Source organism: Coregonus lavaretus (assembly GCF_964263955.1).
Source record: "Coregonus lavaretus genome assembly, chromosome: 32".
Classification (NCBI taxonomy): domain Eukaryota; kingdom Metazoa; phylum Chordata; class Actinopteri; order Salmoniformes; family Salmonidae; genus Coregonus; species Coregonus lavaretus.
Genome location: NC_140019.1, coordinates 26,017,406 through 26,039,159, shown reverse-complemented (window position 1 = coordinate 26,039,159; position 21,754 = coordinate 26,017,406). Strand labels below are relative to the sequence as shown.

Sequence of the window (21,754 nt, the reverse complement as noted above, 5' to 3'; positions counted from 1 at the left end):
TCCGAGCTCAGCAGCACCTCTACAGCAAAGCCTCACAGACATAGTGGATTTCTGTCAGTGAGAGAAAGAGGCTGAAATACAGAGAGGAAGTAGGCTGAAAGTTACCAATCAGAGGGTTGATACTGTTGTTGAGATCCTCCAAAGTTGATATTCGCTAGTGTCTGAGTATGTAGGTGATCTAGTGTCTGGACATGTAGGGGATCGGTTTGTAGAGAGACTGGCGAGGCTGCAGTAGATGCTGTATGGATGGGAATGATGGGACTCAGATTTGGTGAATTAATTTAAACAATGCTCATTTTAGGGATGTGAGGCACGAGTCTTTCATTATAGTTTGTTCCCCTGCTATACTTGTGGGTCTGTGTGTTCTCTCTATGAGTCAGGAGTAAGGCTATAGTAGTCAATACATTGTGTAAGGTGGGACTTGCAATGGACGTCTTCATGACATTATGAAATGTCACTTTTTACGTCACTCAATCAATTACATAACCCGTTTCAGACTATGTGCAGACAAAACCCATCTGCTCAGTAGCATTTCAGATGTTAATCCAAGTATGAAAAAAAAAATGTATGCACTCTGGATAAGAGCATCTGCTAAATGACTCAAATGTAAATGTAAGTTGTTTGTCTGATTACAATGATAACCGAGACTGCTGTCTAGCCTACCTTAAATTATTGGAATATGTTTTCATAGCATCAGTGAGGATTTAAGCAGATTTCAATGGCTTACCATTATTCACAGTTCATTTCGACAGAGATATTCTAACCTTAGGTTTTGTTGCACACGAAAAATATCTCGATTAAATCGGTAAATAAATCCTTAATGATAACACTTTGTTAAGTGGTGGATTTGAGAGAAAATACAAATGAAAAGAGGAAGTGGAGCGAAAGTAAAAAGGATTTATTCCCTTTATTTCCACCATATTAACACACCATTGATGGGGAATTGTAATTATGTGCGCCTGTGTAGTGTGGATTTACACACCCTTCCCCCCAAATGAAATTCATTGGATTGTGTGCAAACTATTTTCTGTTTGTTTTCTGGCACTCAGTTTTATTGATTGATTTATATCTGAGTATAATTGGGAAAGTGTATTCATACTCTCTCTGCACATTGATAAACTTCTAAATTATCTCCTTGAGGAGCACCATTGAATGTCATCCCATAAAAAGTTAATTGAATTGCAAGTCTATCACTCAAAACGAAAGTATAACGCCCAGAGTTAATAACATGCTCTGAACTTTCCTATTCCTGCGTTTTACTGTACATGTAAATTGCCTCATTTGTTCGTTGCTCGGTGCCACCTTAAAGATCCCGATCTTCTCCCTCGCTGACTCGTGTTTCAGCATCACGAGAACCCCGGGTAATCACAAGGAACAATTTCACTGCTTTGCCACAGCAACAGAATCACTTTCACTCCTGCAACTGGAGCTGTTTGATTCACTCCTTCAACTGGAGATGTTTGATTCACTCTTGCAACTGGAGCCGCTTGATTCACTCCTGCAACTGGAGCCGTTTGATTCCCGCTGAAAAGGGAAAACGTTGATTTGTGTTGTCCAGGGGCACAACTTTCACTGGGGACGGGACGGGACGACATGTCCGCCCCCCCCATTCTGAAATTGCATTTTTGTCCCCCCACAGTTTTATCATTGGAATGTGATACAAAACAGGCAACGGTGTGCTTTAGGACCATGCGGACGCCTCTGAGCGGTCGGGTAGGCTGTTTGGAGTGTTTATCCCCCCCCCAAAAAAAAATATAGTAATAAATGTCCTCCCCACTTCTAAAACCAAAGTTGTGCCCCTGGTGTTGTCTCTCACTCTAACAACAGTATACTGGTGCATCCCTTGTCTATCTCTCTCCCACTTCATTTCATATTCATTTTCAGATTGCAACCAGGTAAATGTAAAAGGCAAAGCATGTTTTCTGTGTAACTGCAAATAGGTACCATGTCAGTCAAGCCGGTGTGTGAGCGATGAGCACAGGTACAAAATGTAAATGTCTCAAAATAATTACCTCCTTAATCTACAGTCATACAGCATTACAATTCAGTGGTTTTCTTCTCGTAAGCCACTGATCAATAGTCAATTTCAGCATAATATGAAGAAGACGCACAATGGTTGAATGAACATCTATTTTGGTAATGAGTTGAAATGTGGTCTTTTCAAGGTTGTCCTCTATTTCCACTTCATGTTTCTACATGCAGCGGGAGGTGAATTGGAATCATTGAGAATGTGGCGTGTCTAGTTAATAATCTGGGGCCAGGGTGAATTGAATAGCGCGTTGAAAGGTCTTCACTTTTAGGGTCTCTGGAGCTTGAAACTCATTTTACATCTGATTGAAGGGCTGATACTGCTGCCGTGGCCCCATACACACCCCCTCTCACACCCCAAACTGCCTTCATTTGTCAGGGGAAGACTATAGTGAACTTCGTTCTATGGGCGAGCTAATGAACCTTTACTAATGGCAGTGATGTGCCTTGTAATGTCGGTTAATATTTTTTGCTCCACTTTCTCCACTGCGGTGTAAGTCTTAATTTGTCAAGTGGATAGCCAGGGCTCTGAATCATGCAAACACATCTTAATTATGTCATCTGTAATGAATGTTTAGAAGTGCGAAGGTTAGAACCATAAATCTGAATCCTAATTTGTCAACCAATCAAACCTTCTACCCTGCTGGTTCCTTTCCTGCTCTCAGACACACATGGACATGCATAAACGCATGCACACATTCAACCACATACACACACAGGCACACACACACATTTATTTTACTACCCCTAAGCCTAAACCTTTAAACAAACACACATTTGGGTAAAGGGGAGTGCCTTTGAGCTTCTCCTTTGGTTTTATGTTAAGTATTCCCTTGTTTGTACAAGTGTAGAGATTATAAAAAACGTGATACTTTATGTCGCGAAGGCGGCCATTTAGAAAATAAATCAAAATGTTCTTTGTAACCTTTGACGGCAGTGCAAGAGCAGAGGATGAATTATCGGTGTCCTTTCTCCATAAATCCCAATTGAAAATGGTCTCTTCCAACAAATGACTGAATATAATGGTGACATCTTCACATTAGAGCAGATTATTTGGTATTTTGTGTTGCACATTGTCTTGGTTTTATGACAAGCAGGGTTTTTTTTCACGGCAGTTTATTCTTGTAGGACAGAGTGTAATGAAATAGTTCTCATCTGTCTCTTCGTCATGGAAATGACTAGTCCTCAGAGGGCTGGTATTATAGGGTAATACCACGGTAACGATGCTGTAAATCTGAAAGGTGTTGACCACAGAGGAGTTTGGGTCAATACAGAAAGGGCTTCCTCTCTCTCTTGCTTCTTTTTTCTCATTCTTTTTTCTCGTTCTTTCTTTCTTTCTTTCTTTCTTTCTTTCTTTCTTTCTTTCTTTCTTTCTTTCTTTCTTTCTTTCTTTCTTTCTTTCTTTCTTTCTTTCTTTCTTTCTTTCTTTCTTTCTTTCTTTCTTTCTTTCTTTCTTTCTTTCTCTCTATCTCTCTATATATCTATCAATATCTCTCTCTGTCTCTCTCTCTCTCTCTCTCTCTCTCTCTCTCCTCTTTCTCTCTCTCTCTCTCTCTCTCCTCTCTCTCTCTCTCCTCTATCTCTCTCCTCTCTCTCTCTCTCTATCTCTCTCTATCTCTCTCTCTCTCCTCTCTGTCTCTGTCTTTTGCTTCTCGTTCCTTGTTCTCTTTCTCTGTCTCCTCCCCTCTCTTTGCCCCCCCCCCTCTCTGTCTCCTCTCTTCTCTGCCTCCTCCCATCTATCTATCTCTCTCTCTGTATATGTCTCCTCCCCTCTCTTTGTCCCTCCTCTCTTTCTTCCTTTCTGCATTTCCTTTATTGTTCTCTCTCTCCCAGTCACACTCTCACTTTCAAGGTTATTTGAAGAATAATTGACATGGTTTTGCATGTGTAAGAAGTTACCTGTAAACAAATTGCACGCTCATCCAGCTTAGAAACACAGAGACGGAGATAGTTAATGTGTGCCATTAAAAGACATTAGCAGATCTTGCTGACAGCAGTCATTAGGATAATTCTACATAATTTCTCTGTGATGAAGAGAGTACATAGGCCTAGTGCTTGTGTTTTCTCTCCCTCTCTCCCTCTCCTGGTCCATATGTAATGTGCATTCGGTAGATACCAGTGTTATGTTGAAAGCCGTCACCTGAAAACAGTATTATTTTGGTGTTAATTTTACCAATGATATCCCAAAAGGATACCTACTTCATGCTGAACAGAGAGGAATGGTAGTCTTAGTCATGTAGATTTATTTTCTAAAAAGTACCAACTGACCTATAACAGGCCCTTCCTTTTAAAGTAACTTCAAAGGAGGCATTTCCATATTTTGTCGAAAGGCCTTTGTTGTTTATATTGCACTTTGCACCTAACGACAAGCAATATGATTAGACTCCCTTTCTTTCTAATGGGCTTCTAAAGCTATGATAAAGTTTTACCCTGAAAACAGTCATTAACACTGCTTATTTTGAACATTTGACTTTCTTGTCCCATTCCCTAACTCTCATCCCAAAATTTTAAGGAAAGCCTTCCAATGCATCATTTTTTTGTGTTGAATTATAAATGTTGGTTTTAGTAGCCTACCCTCCACAATACATTGCTTACGTAGCCTAGCGGTTAGGAGCGTTGGGCCAGTAACCGAAAGGTTGCTGGTTCAAATTCACTAGCCGACCAGGTGAAAAATCTGTTGATGTGCCCTTGAGCAAGGTACTTAAGCATAATTGCTCCAGGGTCGCTGTCAATAATGGTTGCACAAAAAAATATGCACAAAAAATATATCATATTCACACATGCACTTGCACATGTGTGGAATATGACCAAATGTAAGCACCCACCTAATTATCTTGTTGTTGTTATTATTATTATTATTATTGTTATTATTATTATTATTATTATTATTATTGTTGTTGTTGTTGTTGTTGTTGTTGTTATTATTATTATCTTAATTTACCTCATTAACAGGTGCATATGAAAAGTTACAATTTACTATGGATAGTGTGCATGCAGCTATTAGAAGAGGAAAATATCAACCTTGGTACAAATCCAGCTTCTAACATTGCAAATTGCTTCAGTTTGAAATACTGCAATAGAAAACTGCACAATATGTACATATGCTCTCTCCAGTCCCCTGACATTGTAATGTTAGGCTTCATCATATTGCTGTAAATGAGTCTTCTGCAGAATCTCAGTTGGCTAGTCCCCTGTGTGTCAGTGCCATGGCTACCGAAGCCAGTAAAGATCAGCTACCTCGGCTATGTTATTAGCCAAGCACTGCTGTCATTTAGACCCAGTCCTTCAGAGTTTCCCTGAGCCCTTAGCGAATGATGAACGGTTCACAGGTATGAAGCATCTGTGTGTATCTAATCTATTCATCTCTGCCAGTCTGTCTGCCCACCTCTCTAGCTCTTCATTTTCCCCTGCTATCTGTGCTGGCTCAGATCACACTGACAACAGCTGGGTTGCTCTCTCAGAGGCCCTATCACTGCTGGCGTGGGGCTGTGTCGCTGTCCCCCCGTCCCTTAGTGTCCCCAGGAGTGAGACCTAACCCTCGGCTTTGTGGGCCTTGAATAGGGGCACAGTATATCCCCAGTCACCAGATCCCTCCAAGCACCACCAATGACCTCACCCTCCCGCATCCTCTGTATTGTTCTACTGGGCCTAGATTGATTTGTGGCCACGGTGTGTATGTGACCGTGTTTGTCTCTGTGTACTGTAAGTGATTTGTCCCCTCTCTCACCCGACACTGTGATAGTTAGAAAATAAATATAAAACCAGCTGTAGAGTGTCTCTGTAAAGCAAGGCTGCTCGGGTGTCACTGAGAGCCCTGATAGCCTCAGCACAGCTCATTGGTTGGGTTGGGAAACATAAATGGTGGTGGCCTGGTGGTGAATCCTGACATGCCCTCCCATCATGTATGCCTCATGGCAATACATGTAGAAGATGCAATGAGAGACATGATTTTATTGCAGAATATTCTGTGGCTCATATAGGCTAGACAAGGTAGGCTGAAAAAGCTATTGAGTATGAAATGTGGTGGGGGGGACATTGCAAGACAGGTACATTGTTGAGATATGCTTTGAAGCAGGGTTTTATTATTGAAGATTTGAGTGCGATAGAGACAGGCGAGTTCAAAAAGCCATTGGAAATTAAACGCAGAGGCTTGATTTGAAATGTGAAGGTTTATCTAAATGGCATCAGAAGGCTTTGAACTAGTCAAGATGGAAGCACGTTCATTAAGGAGGATACTTTTAACATCCTGGACTTTGATCTTCTTTTCCATTTGCCCGGCTGTGCAATCTGAGCCTTACCACAGCCCAATCCACTGTAACTCCATAGAAGTCAGATTGTTTAACTATCAGGCACTATTATGTAATCTATCTGTTCAGTCTAGAGGAGGACTCTTGATAAATAGTAGAAGTCTGTCTGATAAAAAGCCTGTAAAAGTTGTATCTGTCTTCAGGTAACCTGGCGTAACCTCTTGGTAGTGTCCACTCTGTAATGCAGACCCAGACAAAACAGGACTGACATCAGTCAGTGGCCGGAGCATTGACCCATATCTTTGCCTGCGACCAGTTCACACACCGTGGAGTCATAGTCAGAAGTGTGTGTGTATCAACAACGCTAAAGCCCATACAGCAGGCCTAACATGACACCTGTAACTACGCTCCTGTCCTGTCTGATCCCCTAAGACACGCACATGTCTTTGAAGCCCCCACTTGAAAGGGTTGATCTGAATAGTAAGAGTCTAAAGGAACTTTGTATAGAGTGATTGCAGACTGATTAATGAGCTCCAGCCCCTCTATCACAGACACACACTGGCCTTCCAGGCCACACATAATGTAGTGCTGATACAAGATGAAGCTTATGGAGTGATCAAACTCAGAAAAAAATTGAGTGATCAAATCCTAACATCAGCCTAACCTCTGCCTAACCTCAGCCTAACCTCAGCCTAACATCCTCATAACATCAGCCTAACATCAGCCTAAATTCAGCCTAACCTCATCATAACATTGGCCTAAACTCAGCCTAACCTCAGCCTAACCTCGACCTAACATCAGTCTAACCTCAACCTAACCTCAGCCTAACATTAGCAAACAACGCTGATTGGAACAATCTAAATCAAAGAGATATTCATATTTAGAGAGATTCAGTTCATATACAGTGTATTGAAAACTATTTTAATTTATGTTGTTTATTATGTTACAGAATACTAATGACATGTCTCTTTCTCCAGTTTCTGCCGAGATCCTGAAGAGCAGTCTCAGCACCATGGAGCGAAACATCCAGAGGCTAGAAAATGACATTGAGAACTTCCCCAAGACGGACGACGAAAAGGATAAGTTTGTGGAAAAATTGTCCATATCCTTTTCATGTTTTTTATTGATTCCTCACATTATGTTAATTGAACCTATCGCTGAAGTAGAAAGCCATGCTAGACATATTTTGGCCATTGGGTGCCTGTGGATTGTCCACCAGAGAGACTGTGCTGTGTTTGTGTTCTCCTGGGCAGGAAAGAGTAGTTAAAGGACATAAGTGTGACTTGTGGCACCCGTGGGCTTAAAGGCATGGATATGGCTGCCTTGCCACTAGTGAGATGTTTATCAGATCTCCTCCTCCTCTCCCCAACGCTCCCCAGAGAGAGTTCAGGCCTGGAGCTATTTTGTACCGTCGCTCCACCACTGCCTCCCCTTCGGGGACTCTAATGAGGGCTCGTTCCCCCACGCGGACTTATCGCCCACCTCCTGATTTCATCTCCCGACCGGCCACAGGCCTCTCCACATAGACTTTCTGTGGACTATCACCTTTTGCGGCTCCTCTCTCGTTCCGATAACAGAGTGTTTTCACTTAAACTCAAGCGGTTCGGCTCTCGAATCAAATTAGTGATGCCTGAGGACTTTTCAGACTCCATTTTAAGGAGGAAGGCGCCTCGACAGCAAAGGTTTGTCTAGATATCTGGCACCTATACACACTACAGTATATAGAGTCTCATTGGTTGAAACCAACTCAGATGTCAATAGCTAGGGGCTATGATACCTCCTATAAATATATGTGCAGTAAAACAGACAGAATTCCCGCGCCCTCTGTCTCTCGGTGTGAGTTACGACATTTATTAAGGGAAAGCAAGAATCATTCAAGGGTAATTCATCAATTCTGGAGTCATTCCATATGTTCAACACTCACACTTGAAGACATGTTCCAGAACTTTAGCTGCTACTAAGTATTTTTTAAACCTCCCGCTTTGGGCTGGATGTGTCAATGTAAGGTTCATACATGCATAATCTATGAGCAGAATTAGTTTCTTACCTAAATTTGCCAGCAAATCCCTAGTTTGAAAGCAACTGTTTTTCTGGAAGCTGTGCTGTGCCATTTTCACTACATTTTCCCCCACGTGGGCCAACCCCCTAACAATTTGACCATGCGCTTCAGCCCCTCGCTATATGTGTGACAGCTAGCAAGATGACATGATGCACCCACACCAGAGCAGAGAGAGAGAGCAATGAAGTGGTGCACATACAGTGCCTTGCAAAAGTATTCACCCCCCTTGGCGTTTTTCCTATTTTGTTGTATTACAACCTGTAATTTAAATTGATTTTTATTTTGATTTCATGTAATGGACATACACAAAATAGTCCAAATTGGTGAAGTGAAATGAAAAAAATAACTTGTTTACAACAATTTAAAAAAATAAATAACGGAAAAGTGGTGTGTGCATATGTATTCACCCCCTTTGCTATGAAGCCCCTAAATAGGTTCTGGTGCAACCAATTACCTTCAGAAGTCACATAGTTAGTTAAATAAAGTCCACCTGTGTGCAATCTAAGTGCCACATGATCTCAGTATAATACACCTGTTCCGAAAGGCCCCAGAGTCTGCAACACCACTAAGCAAGGGGCACCAACAAGCAAGCAAGCAGAACCATGAAGACAAAGGGGCTCTCCAAACAGGTCAGGGACAAAGTTGTGGAGAAGTACAGATCAGGGTTGGGTTATAAAAAAATATCAGAAACTTTGAACATCCCACAGAGCACCATTAAATCCATTATTAAAAAATAGAAAGAATATGTCCATTGGACCACTTTAAGCCATACACTCCACAGAGCTGGGCTTTACAGAAGTAAAGCCCAGCTCTGTGGAGTGTATGGCTTAAAGTGGTCCAATGGACATATTCTTTCCATTTTTTAATAATGGATTTAATGGTGCTCTGTGGGATGTTCAAAGTTTCTGATATTTTTTTATAACCCAAGAAAATAGTTATGGGTGAATAGTTATGCACGCTCAAGTTATCTGTTTTTTTGTCTTATTTCTTGTTTGTTTCACACATTTTTTTATTTTGCATCTTTAAAGTAGTAGGCATGTTGTGTAAATCAAATGATTCAAACCCCCAAAAAATCTATTTTAATTCCAGGTTGTAAGGCAACAAAATAGGAAAAATGCCAAGGGGGGTGAATGCTTTCGCAAGCCACTGTATCTGCACATATTTGACATTAGTATGCAGACCCCTTTTGGCTCATGGGCACCACTTTCAGAACTGCTGGCTAAAAAGTACACAAAATCACTGGAGAATCCCTTTAAGAAAGTGTTTAACCTTAATTTGAGCTCTTTGTTAGCTTGCTCAATTTTTTCTAGCTTTGGCTGACATAAGAGTAATAGCTGCCTAACACATTAGCAATCTGCTCCTAGTCAAAGAGGTGCATTTAATCTGTGTAATTCTTTAATATGTAAAAAATAGAGGCTTCGGCAAAGACCACCCCTGCAGCTCTGAACCAAAACAGGCAGGAAAGGCAGCTCAGGGCCCCTGATGGCAGTATCGATTCTGGGGCTCCTTGGAGGATGTGAGCTTGACTGAGAGGAAATGGAGAACTGCAGATATACTGCAGCAGTGCTCCCCCTCACTGTCTGGATCGTGTCCCCAGAGAGAGGGAGAGAGGGAGAGAAGCTGCATGGCCATGACTGGAAACATCCCACTTCCTCCCACCTCCCCGTCACACCTGATCTTTCATCAGAGCCGAAATGGAGCCTCAGTCGCATTTGGCCGAACCAATTTTAGTTACTGCCTCATTGTGAAAAAATCTAAGAGAGGAAAACATTTGAAAATTGTTTTCTTACCTCCATTTTGTAGCCTTCCAACCTCCTTCCACTCTGTGTTCAGCCAGGTTGTGGGTGACACGGCTACACTCACTCCTTTGTGCATGACGGAGTAGGCATTCTTACCTCACTAAAGAAAGTCAGAAAGCTGTTTTACTGTCCCTTTGGGGCGCCCACGATCGATGAGGGGAGTCGAGTTGATTCAAATGGTAAGGAGGAGAGCATATCGGTGTCTATTAGACCTCTCTCCTGCTGTCTGTGTCTCTGTCTCTACCATTAGCAAACACCTCTCTCTGCGTCTCGGTCTCTCCTCGTTAGCAAACACCTCTCTCTGCGTCTCGGTCTCTCCTCGTTAGCAAACACCTCTCTCTGTGTCTCTGTCTCTCCCCGTTAGAAATCACCTCTCTCTGTGTCTCTGTCTCTCCCCGTTAGAAATCACCTCTCTCTGTGTCTGTCTCTCCCCTTTAGCAAACACCTCTCTCTCTCTCTCACTCACTAGAGTGAGTTTGACCTGCGTGTAACCTTTTTCTGGGTAATGAAGAAATGCAGTTAATATGCTAGTCAAAATAACAAGGTGTTTGGTAAACATGGATCTTCCGTGACCCCGCTCGAATCAATTCACATGATTAGGCATCAAGGGTAATTCGCAAGGTTTCTAAATAAAATATGCTGTGTGTTCGGAGGTGAATTTCTTTGTATTGTAGGATCCACTCTGGATCCACTTCTCCAGGCATGTTGAATGCTTCACGTCCCTTCAGTTTTTTCCTTACCATTTGTGCTTCTACATCTGCATTGCTTGCTGTTTGGGGTTTTTGGCTGGGTTTCTGTGTAAGCATTTTGTGACATCTGCTGATGTAAAAAGGACTTTATAAATACATTTGATTGTTTGATGATGTTGAACTGTGAAAGGGTATAAGTTGGTTTTGCCTTGAATCATCCTACTATCTTCTCTTTTCTTTGAATCTTAACATTAACATGACCAGCACATTATTTCTGTGCTCTTTTGATGATATGATTCATGATTTGGCGACAGCTAGTCTTTTTGGGGTCCGACACATAATGAAAAAGACAATACAGACAAGAACAATTTACAATTTACATACATTTTAAACATTAACATAGACAGATGTTGCATGTAACAAATGTTTTACCTGCAACTAGAGACACACACAAAACAATACAACTAAAGAATAATAATGTGTGTGTGTGTGTGTGTGTGTGTGTGTGTGTGTGTGTGTGCATATATCAGAATTATAGTTGTGCCCAAAGGTAACAGAGGGAAGTGAAAACATGTTAGATAAAGAGATGAAAGACACAATGCTTGATTTTCCCAGGTTTGTAGTGCTATATTTTATATTGCCTTTGGCTTAGATAACGGTAATCCGTGTAACACAGTTTAGGGTGTGTGAAACTGACAGTTTGAAATATTCCCTACCATATGTTTTTGGTTTGACATTTCCTTTTGTAAAGATAAACCAGCCAAATCTGACATACCTTTTTAAACTTCTTACTGGGATTAAAGGATGCTGATGCCTTGAAACATGACATATGAAACAACAACAACAAAAGCAGCAGCAAAAGTCATGCATTTGATGGTTGAGCAACACTGTAAAAAGTTTTTGCTGTAGAGCACATTGATGAATGAGGAAGTGTGTGTGTGTGTACGTGCATGCGTGTGTGTGTGTGTGTGTGTGTGCGTGGGTGCGAGTGTGTACGTGCATGTGTGTGTGTGTGTGTGTGTGTGTGTGTGTGTATGTGTGTGTGTGTGTAAGTGTGCGTGTGTGTACGTGTATGTGTGTGTGTGTGGGTGTGTATGTGCGTGTGTGTATGTATGTGTGTGTGTACGTGCGTGCGTGTGTGTGTGTGTATGAGTGTGTGTGCTTGTGTTTGACAGTCTCTTTGGCATTTTTTCTAAGACTTGCAGCTGTTGTCTAGTCTTGCTAACACCAGCTACTTTCCATACTTGACTCACAGATCACTGTGTAGTCACATGGGTCGTTTCCTAGTTACACTACTAGTTGTTTCCTAGTTACACTACCAGTCAAAAGTTTGGAAACACCTACTCATTCAAGGGTTTTTCTTTATTTTTACTATTTTTTACATTGCATAATAATAGTGAAGACATCGAAACTATGAAATAACACATATGGAATCATGTAGTAACATAAAAAGTGTTAAACAAATCAAAATATATTTTATATTTGAGATTCTTCAAATAGCCACCCTTTGCCTTGATGACAGCTTTGCACATTCTTGTCATTCTCTCAATCGGCTTCACCTGGAATGCTTTTCCGACAGTTTTGAAGGAGTTCCCAAATATGCTGAGCACTTGTTGGCTGCTTTTCCTTCACTCTGCCATCCGACTCATCCCAAACCATCTCAATTGGGTTGAGGTCGGGGGGATTGTGGAGGCCAGGTCATCTGATGCAGCACTCCATCACTCTCCTTCTTGGTCAAATAGCCCTTACACAGCCTGGAGTTCTGTTGGATCATTGTACTGTTGAAAAACAAATGATAGTCCCACTATGCCAAACCAGATGGGATGGCGTATCGCTGCAGAATGCTGTGGTAGCCATGCTGGTTAAGTGTGCCTTGAATTATACATTAATCACAGACAGTGTCACCAGCAAAGCACCATCACACCTCCTCCTCCGTGCTTTACGGTGGGAACTACACATGTGGAGATCATCCGTTCACCCACACCGCGTCTCACAAAGACATGGTGGTTGGAACCAAAAATCTTAAATTTGGACTCCAGACCAAAGGACACATTTCCACCAGTCTAATGTCCATTGCTAATGTTTCTTGGCCCAAGCAGGTCTCTTCTTATTATTGGTGTCCTTTAGTGGTGGTTTCTTTGCAGCAATTTGACCATGAATGCCTGATTCACACAATCCCCTCTGAACAGTTGATGTTGAGATGTGTCTGTGACTTGAACTCGGGGAAGCATTTATTTGGGCTGCAATTTCTGAGGCTTGTAACTCTAATGAACTTATCCTCTGCAGCAGAGGTAACTCTGGGTCTTCCTTTCCTGTGGCGGTCCTCATGAGAGCCAGTTTCATCATAGTGCTTGATGGTTGAAGGAACTTTCAAAGTTCTTGAAATTTTCCGTATTGACTGACCTTCATGTCTTAAAGTAATGACGGACTGTCATTTCTCTTTGCTTGTTTGAGCTGTCCTTGCCATAATATGGACTTGGTCTTTTACCAAATAGGGCTATCTTCTGTATACCCCCCTACCTTGTCACAACACAACTGATTGGCTCAAACGCATTAAGAAGGAAATAAATTACATGCTTTAACTTTTAATTGAAATGCATTCCAGGTTACTATCTCATGAAGCTGGTTGAGAGAATGCCAAGAGTTTGCAAAGCTGTCATCAAGGCAAAGGGTGGCTATTTGATGAATCTCAAATATAAAATATATGTTGATGTGTCTAATACTTTTTTGGTTACTACATGATTCCATATGTGTTATTTCATAGTTTTGATGTCTTCACTATTATTCTACAATGTAAAAAATAGTAAAAATAAAGGAAACCCCTTGAATGAGTAGGTGTGTACAAGCTTTTGACTGGTACTGTAGGTTTTAAAAGGTAACAATAAATGTCTTAAAACAGCACAACTTTAATTACATCTTCAGGTTATTATTGTTTTTATAATGAATACAATTATATTAAATGTTTCTAATTAATTGAACATGGCTTTGTGATGCCTTTTATGAGATAGAACTCAACTTGACTTCTTGCAAAGTTCAATTAGAATATCTATATATACATTTCTCATATAAATGAATTCACTTGTCGTAGTCAGCTTTCAAACTGATGCATTTACCAGTTCATATCTACAGTCGTTATCTACTGAAGAAGACAGCCTGGCCCCATTCCTTATACTTGTTGGCCTCACAAACAGCCCGGCGGAGGTACTTCATTTAGCTTTATTGATACATTTTTCTCCTTCCATTACTGTAATGTATGCAAATGACTGAATGGGGTGTTTGTTCAGCAGTTTAGTGATCTCTATCTATCAGATTTAATGAGAGCCCACTAAGGCTGGGAATAGAGGCATTGGCCCCTGGGGGGCCCTAATTCACTGGAGAGGCTTGGGTGATCCCAGACCCCCCTGTACAGATCTATGACTGGTGGATATGATGAAGTAGGACACTGGGGGAGGGACAACCTATAGGGACTGTGGATACCATGGATACTGGGCTGTTAATGGGAGAGAGGTGGGTCGCCGCGACGATGAGAGGCCGGACTGAGCGTTGATGGATGGGCAGCCCCTGTCTTAATAGATCTCCCGCCGCGGTACTCGACTACATAATTCAGCCTGCTGATAGTTATCTTAACCTTTCAGGTCCCTAGGGACCCGAGAAGTTGAAATCAGCTGGTGTCATTTTTAAAGCCCCTGACACATTAAGACCTGTAGCTGTGCTCTGGTCACGTGGGGCGATAATGCACTACTTTAGCTATGCGCTGTATAGAAGTAAGTTTACTGCTAAAACTGTCAGTTCTTAGCTACAGTAACTCCTTGCAAGTACAATCGTGTTCAATGTGTTTTTACAAATGTATTTAAATAGCAGAACATGCCAACAGATTAATTGCATTGTCTTCCCACGCAAAGTATTTGTTGTCATAGAATGTTATATACACATAATTGATTACCTCCCCCATATTGTACCTGCAACAATATATTGGAGGGATGCAACTGCAAAAATAAAGTCTAGAACTCGATTGGAGGGATGCAACACCATTCTTCCACAAGAAATTCCATAACTTGATGTTTTGTTGATGGTGGTGGAAAATGCTGTCTCAGGATCCAGCATCTCCCATAAGTGTTCAATTGGGTTGAGATCTGGTGACTGAGACGGCCAAGGCATATGGTTTGCATCGTTTTCATGCTCATCAAAACATTCAGTGACCACTCTGCCCTGTGGATGGTGGCATTGCCATTCTATGGGGGCATAGCCATGGTAGCCAAAATAATGGCCACAATAATGGCCTGCCCAGCATTGTTATGCATGACCCTAAGCATGATGGGATGTTAATTGCTTAATTAAATCAGGAAACAGACCTGTGTGGAAGCACCTGCTTTCAATATACATTGAACAAAAATATAAACACAACATGCAACAATTTCAAAATCAATGGTTGTACAAAGTTGCTGGATATTGGCGGAAACTGGAACACACTGTCATACACGTCGATCCAGAGCATCCCAGACATGCTCAATGGGTGACATATCTGGTGAGTATGCAGGCCATGGAAGAACTGGGACATTTTCAGCTTCCAGGAACTGTGTACAGATTCTTCAGACATGGGGCCATGCATTATCATGCTGAAACATGAGGTGATGGCGGTGGATGAATGGCATGACAATGGGCCTTAGGATCTCGTCACGGTATCTCTGTGCATTCAAATTGCCATAGATACAGTAAAATGCAATTGTGTTCGTTGTCTGTAGCTTATTCCTGCCCATACCATAACCCCACCGCTACCATGGGGCACTCTGTTCACAACGTTGACATCAGCATACTGCTCGCCCACACGACACCATACACGTGGTCTGCGGTTATGAGTCCGGTTGGACATACTGCCAAATTCTCTAAAATGACGTTGGAGGCGGCTTATGGTAGAGAAATGAACAACAGCTCTGGTGGACATTACTGCCATCAGCATGCCAGTTGTACACTCCCTCAAAACTTGAGACATCTGTGGCATTGTGTTGTGTGACAAAACTGCACATTTTAGTGGCCTTTTATTGTCCCCAGCACAAGGTGCACCTGTGTAATGATCATGCTGTTTAATAAGCTTCTTGATATGCCACACCTGTCAGGTGGATGGATTATCTTGGCAAAGGAGAAATGCTCACTAACAGGGATGTAAACAAATTTGTGCACAAAATTTGAGAGAAATAAGCTTTTTGTGTGTTTTAACCATTTCTGGGATCTTTCAGTTTATGAAACATGGGATCAAAACTTGTGTCTATAGTTTTGTTCAGTGTACTTTGTATCCCTCATTTACTAAAGTGTTTCCGTTATTTTGGCAGTTACCTGTATACAGTGAGGGAAAACTGTATTTGATCCCCTGCTGATTTTGTACGTTTGCCCACTGACAAAGACATGATCAGTCTATCATTTTAATTGTAGGTTTATTTGAACAGTGAGAGACAGAATAAAAATTACAAAAAATAATAAAAAAATGCATGTAAAAAATGTTATAAATTGATTTGCATTTTAATGAGGGAAATAAGTATTTGACCCCTCTGCAAAACATGACTTAGTACTTGGTGGCAAAACCCTTGTTGGCAATCACAGAGGTGAGACGTTTCTTGTAGTTGGCCACCAGGTTTGCACACATCTCAGGAGGGATTTTGCTCCACTCCTCTTTGCAGATCTTCTCCAAGTCATTAAGGTTTCGAGGCTGACGTTTGGCAACTCGAACCTTCAGCTCCCTCCACAGATTTTCTATGGGATTAAGGTCTGGAGACTGGCTAGGCCACTCCAGGACCTTAATGTGCTTCTTCTTGAGCCACTCATGTGAAGGTGAAATTACAGAGGAGGAACTTCTGGATGCAATTAAAGACTTTAAGTCTGGGAAAACTCCAGGGTTGGATGGCATACCAGTTGAGGTATACCAAACCTTTTCTGATATACTCAGAGGACCGTTATCTGCATGTTTTAACCACTCCTATGTAAATGGTAGATTATCAGACACTCAAGAAGAAGGTCTGATTTCATCATTACTGAAACAGGATACAAGTGGAAAATATTAAGATCCAGTCCATTTAAAAAATTGGAGGCCCCTTACACTTCAGTGTTGTGATGCAAAAATCCTAGCAAAATGTATAGCGCATAGAATTAAAACGGTATTGTCGGACATTATTCATTCTAATAAGACAGGTTTTTTACATGGACGATACATTGGAGATAATATAAGGCACGTACTGGAAACAATAGAACAGTATGAAAAATCTGGGAAACCAGGCCCGCTGTCTTTGAAAAGGCTTTTGATAAAGTATGACTGGAGTGTACATATAAATGCCTGGAGCATTTCCATTTTGGAGAATCTCTTATAAAATGGGTTAAAATCATGTATAGTAACCCTCAGTGTAAAATAGTAAATAATGGCTATTTCTCAGAAAGTTTGAAACTGTCAAGAGGAGTAAAATAAGGTTGTCCACTATCGGCATATCTATTTATTATGGCCATCGAAATGTTAGCTATTAAAATCAGATCCATCGATAATGTGATCTCACTCCAATACATTTTAATAGAAAGTTTGCAAAAATAGATAAGATCTTGCTACCATGGAAAGGAACTATTTTTGGATAAATCACCCTGATTAACTCTTTAGTATTATCCCAGTTTACCTATTTGCTTATGGTCTTGCCTACGCCTAGTGAACAATTTGTTAAATTATATGAGAAAAAAAGATTCCATTTTATTTGGAACGGCAAGCCAGACAAAATTAAATGGGCCTATCTATATAATGAATATGAATTCGGAGGACAGAAATTATTAAATATGAAAGCGTTAGAACTATCACTAAAAGCTTCAGTCATACAAAAGTTATACTTAAATCCAAACTGGTTCTCTAGCAAATTAGTAAGATTGTCTCACCCCATGTTCAATAATGGCTTTTTTCCCTTTATTCAGATTACAACCTTTCACTTTCAGTTATTTGAAAAGGAAATAATATCTCAAATATCACTATTTCTAAAACAAGCCATAGAAAGTTGGTTGCAATTTCAATTTAATCCTCCAGAAATAATGCAACAAATATTGTGGATAAACTCAAATATACTAATTGATAAAAAAAAAAAAAAGGTATAATCTTCGTAAATGATATCATAGGTAGAACTGATGGAATTATGTCGCACATGCAGCTAACAAGAACATATGGAAATGTCTGCTCTACCCAAAATTACAACCAAATAATTGCAGCATTACCGCAAAAATGGAAGATGAAAGTGGAAGGGGGAAAAGGTAAGGAACTTGTCTGTCGGCCCTGCATTAAAGACCATAATTGGTTAAAGAAAATTGTGACAAATAAAAAAGTATATCAGTTTCATTTAAGGACCAAAGGATTGACAGCCATCCCATATAGATTGCAAAATAGTTGGGAAGAGATTTTTGACGTACCGATTCCATGGCAAATGGTTTATGAACTGATATGCAAAACAACACCAGATTCAAAACTTAGAATTTTTCTATTTAAATTATTATACAAAATTATTGCTACCAATAGAATGTTATTGATATGGGGGATACAATCTTCCCAGCTCTGCAGATTTTGCTACTAAGATACAGAATCATTAGATCATTTGTTTTGGTACGGTCCATTTGTAGCGTGTTTATGGTCGCAGGTCCAGGAATGGCTGAAGGATTGCAATATTTACCTGGAGCTAACCCTGCAGATAGCACTACTGGGTGATCTGAAAAGTCATAGTCAATTGATCAATAATATAATAATACTTTTAGCAAAAATGTTTATTTTCAATTTACAATCTGTAGAAACAATGAAGTGTAGGGTTCAGAATAGAAGGGTTCAGAACTTTTGTGAAACATCACAGTACAGTTGAGATATATGGCAAGTAGAAATCCAATATGGATGGTTTTAAGAGATATATGGGAGGGATTGAATGGAGCTGAAGATAGGGACTAATACCAACTAATAACAACAAAATAACAAATGTAAAACAAACTGTGTCCATAATAAGTATATAGGTTGGGAACTTTTGTGAAAAAGCACAGTTTGGGGGATATGGCATATAGAAGCAAACTGGATGGACATCATGAAAATGATCAGAGATGTTGAGGGTAGCGGAAGTTAAGGAGTAAAAACAAAGAAAATACAATTATTGTAAAATTGACTGTGTCCATAAAATGTATATAGTATGTATAAGCTGGAGGTAGAGGCCTAAGTGTTGTTGTTCTCTAGTTTACTCCAATTAGGGGAGGGAAAAAACATATGGGGGATTGGAAGTGATGCAGACAATTACATTAATGGAAGTTGCAATAGTAAAGCTGATCTACCCCCTTAAAAAAAAAAAAATATATATATATATATATATGTTTTTTAATATAAAAAACTAGAAGATATCAAAATAAAAATAAGAGTGCTATTGCTTAACTGAGAGCTATATTCCCTTTTATAACTAAGATGTTGTTCCTTAAATTCATACTAATTCGTAAACAAAAGATGACTGGTATTAAATTACTTCATAGGTAAGTCTCCTTTAATGATTTAGCTACGCTGTCAAGATGGAAACTCAACAAATATACCTAAAGCCATTATGGATGATAATTAAATATAATGTGTTTCATTACCAAAATGTAATACACTGTTATAATCCAGCTAATTTGTTTACGTTTGTACTTCCTCATAGTAGGAAACCAGGTCAACAGATTGTGGTGGCATTTTCAGTACAATGTTTATCTCACCAATGTGCTCTTTCTGTAAGTGTTCTCCTTTTTTAATGAAATTCACTGTAAATTGTGTGGCCAATTAATTCCTATTTGCAGCACAGATAAGCACTGAAGCTTTTTAATTAAGAAGAAACTCACAAACTCAAATCAAAGTAAATAATTAGAAGAGTGGGAAAAAATAAGTTTAAAAAAACCCAACATAACTCGTTACCCCTCTGTGGCTATCCGGTTTCTGGTAGGCTAGTGTCTTTACTTAGTATTGTCTCAACATAGACACTATAGCGACAGCCATCTTGCAGAAACAAGTTTCATTCACTATGTTTCACAGGAGATGTTACAATTTTAATTAACTAACTTTAAAGGTGCACTATGCAGAAATTGCTCTGCCATTTCCTGGTTGTTAAAATTTTAATAGTTTGCCTAATGTCATTGTATGTGACAAAACAAGCAAGTACAATGTAGAGAATCGTTGTCCATCTAAACTGCTGTGAAATATGTTTTCCATAACCAAAAATATTGTATTTTCAGCTGTTTGAAACTGGTGTACCAAACCAAAAATAAAATAAGCAAAAACAAAACTTAAGAATGGAAAGCATAGAAATAGCACACATAGAACAGATATACCGCGTCTTAGACTTGCTGTCAATGAGAATGACATATCTATAACTCACATTTCTATGTGAATTTGGTCGGGTCGCCCAAAAAGTGACATAGAGTGCCTTGCAAAAGTATTCATCCCCCTTGGCTTTTTTCCTATTTTGTTGCATTACAACCTGTAATTTAAATGGATTTCATGTAATGGACATACACAAAATAGTCAAAATTGGTGAAGTGAAATGAAAAAAATAACGGAAAAGTGGTATGTGCATATGTATTCACCTCCTTTGCTATGAAGCCTGTAAATAAGATCTGGTGCAACCAATTACCTTCAGAAGTCACATAGTTAGTTAAATAAAGTCCACCTGTGTGCAATCTAAGTGCCACATGATCTCAGTATATATATACACCTGTTCTGAAAGGCCCCAGAGTCTGCAACACCACTAAGCAAGGGGCACCACCAAGCAAGTGGCACCATGAAGACCAAGGAGCTCTCCAAACAGGTCAGGGACAAAGTTGTGGAGAAGTACAGATCAGGGTTGGGTTATAAAAAAAACGTTGAACATCCCACGGAGCACCATTAAATACATTATTAAAAAATTGAAAGAATATAGCACCACAACAAACCTTCCAAGAGAGGGTCGCCCACCAAAACGTACGGACCAGGCAAGGAGGGCATTAATCAGCGAGGCAACAAAGTGACCAAAGATAACCCTGAAGGAGCTGCAAAGCTCCACAGTGGAGATTGGAGTATCTGTCCATAGGACCACTTTAAGCCGTACACCGTACAATTGCCAGAAACTGGTCAGAATTGAAGGAGTTATGGATTGCGCTAAATACAGGGAAATTCTTGAGGGAAACCTGTTTCAGTCTTCCAGAGATTTGAGACTGGGACGGATGTTCACCTTCCAGCAGGACAATGACCCTAAGCATACTGCTAAAGCAACACTCGAGTGGTTTAAGGGGAAACATTTAAATGTCTTGGAATGGCCTAGTCAAAGCCCAGACCTCAATCCAATTGAGAATCTGTGGTATGACTTAAAGATTGCTGTACACCAGCGGAACCCATCCAACTTGAAGAAGCTGGAGCAGTTTTGCCTTGAAAAATGGGGGGGGGGGGGGGGTAGTGGTAGGCATGTTGTGTAAATCAAATGATACAAACCCCCCAAAATTCCATTTTAATTCCAGGTTGTATGGTAACAAAATAGGAAAAATGCCAAGGGGGGTGAATGCTTTCACAAGCCACTGTAATAAGCTTTAATAAGTGTAGATCGGAATTAACAAAATATGCCAACATTTCCAATAATAATTGGCATTCTAATAATGATAGTCATAAAGAGGGGTAGGGAATCACAAAGGGAAAAGCTTGTGCATGTGATTATGCTGCTGTCATCCACCAATGTTTACTGGGAAATGGCATCCAAAGCCATGTGTTTTGTGTGATATGATTTTGCATAATGCTAATATAATAATTATATTTGATTGCCTTGATGTGTGGTTTGGTGGAGGATACATGTCTTAATGAGGGGAGGGAAGCTCGATGGCTGCCTCTTCAGAACCCATTTTGACTAACAATGCCACCAACAACAAATGACCATGCTTTGGTGAGATGATGGCTGTATTTGT

The 21,754-nt window shown here is 40.2% G+C and overlaps 1 protein-coding gene across 1 annotated transcript in view; it reads left to right on the top strand.

Moving 5' to 3' along the window:
* Positions 1-21,754, top strand: part of LOC311108006 (protein diaphanous homolog 2-like) — a 589,414-nt gene that overhangs the window by 449,097 nt on the left and 118,563 nt on the right. Inside the window, exon 25 of the mRNA XM_084150643.1 lies at positions 7,253-7,377. Coding sequence (XP_084006769.1) covers positions 7,253-7,377 — 125 coding nt within the window. The remainder of the gene's footprint in view (positions 1-7,252; positions 7,378-21,754) is intronic.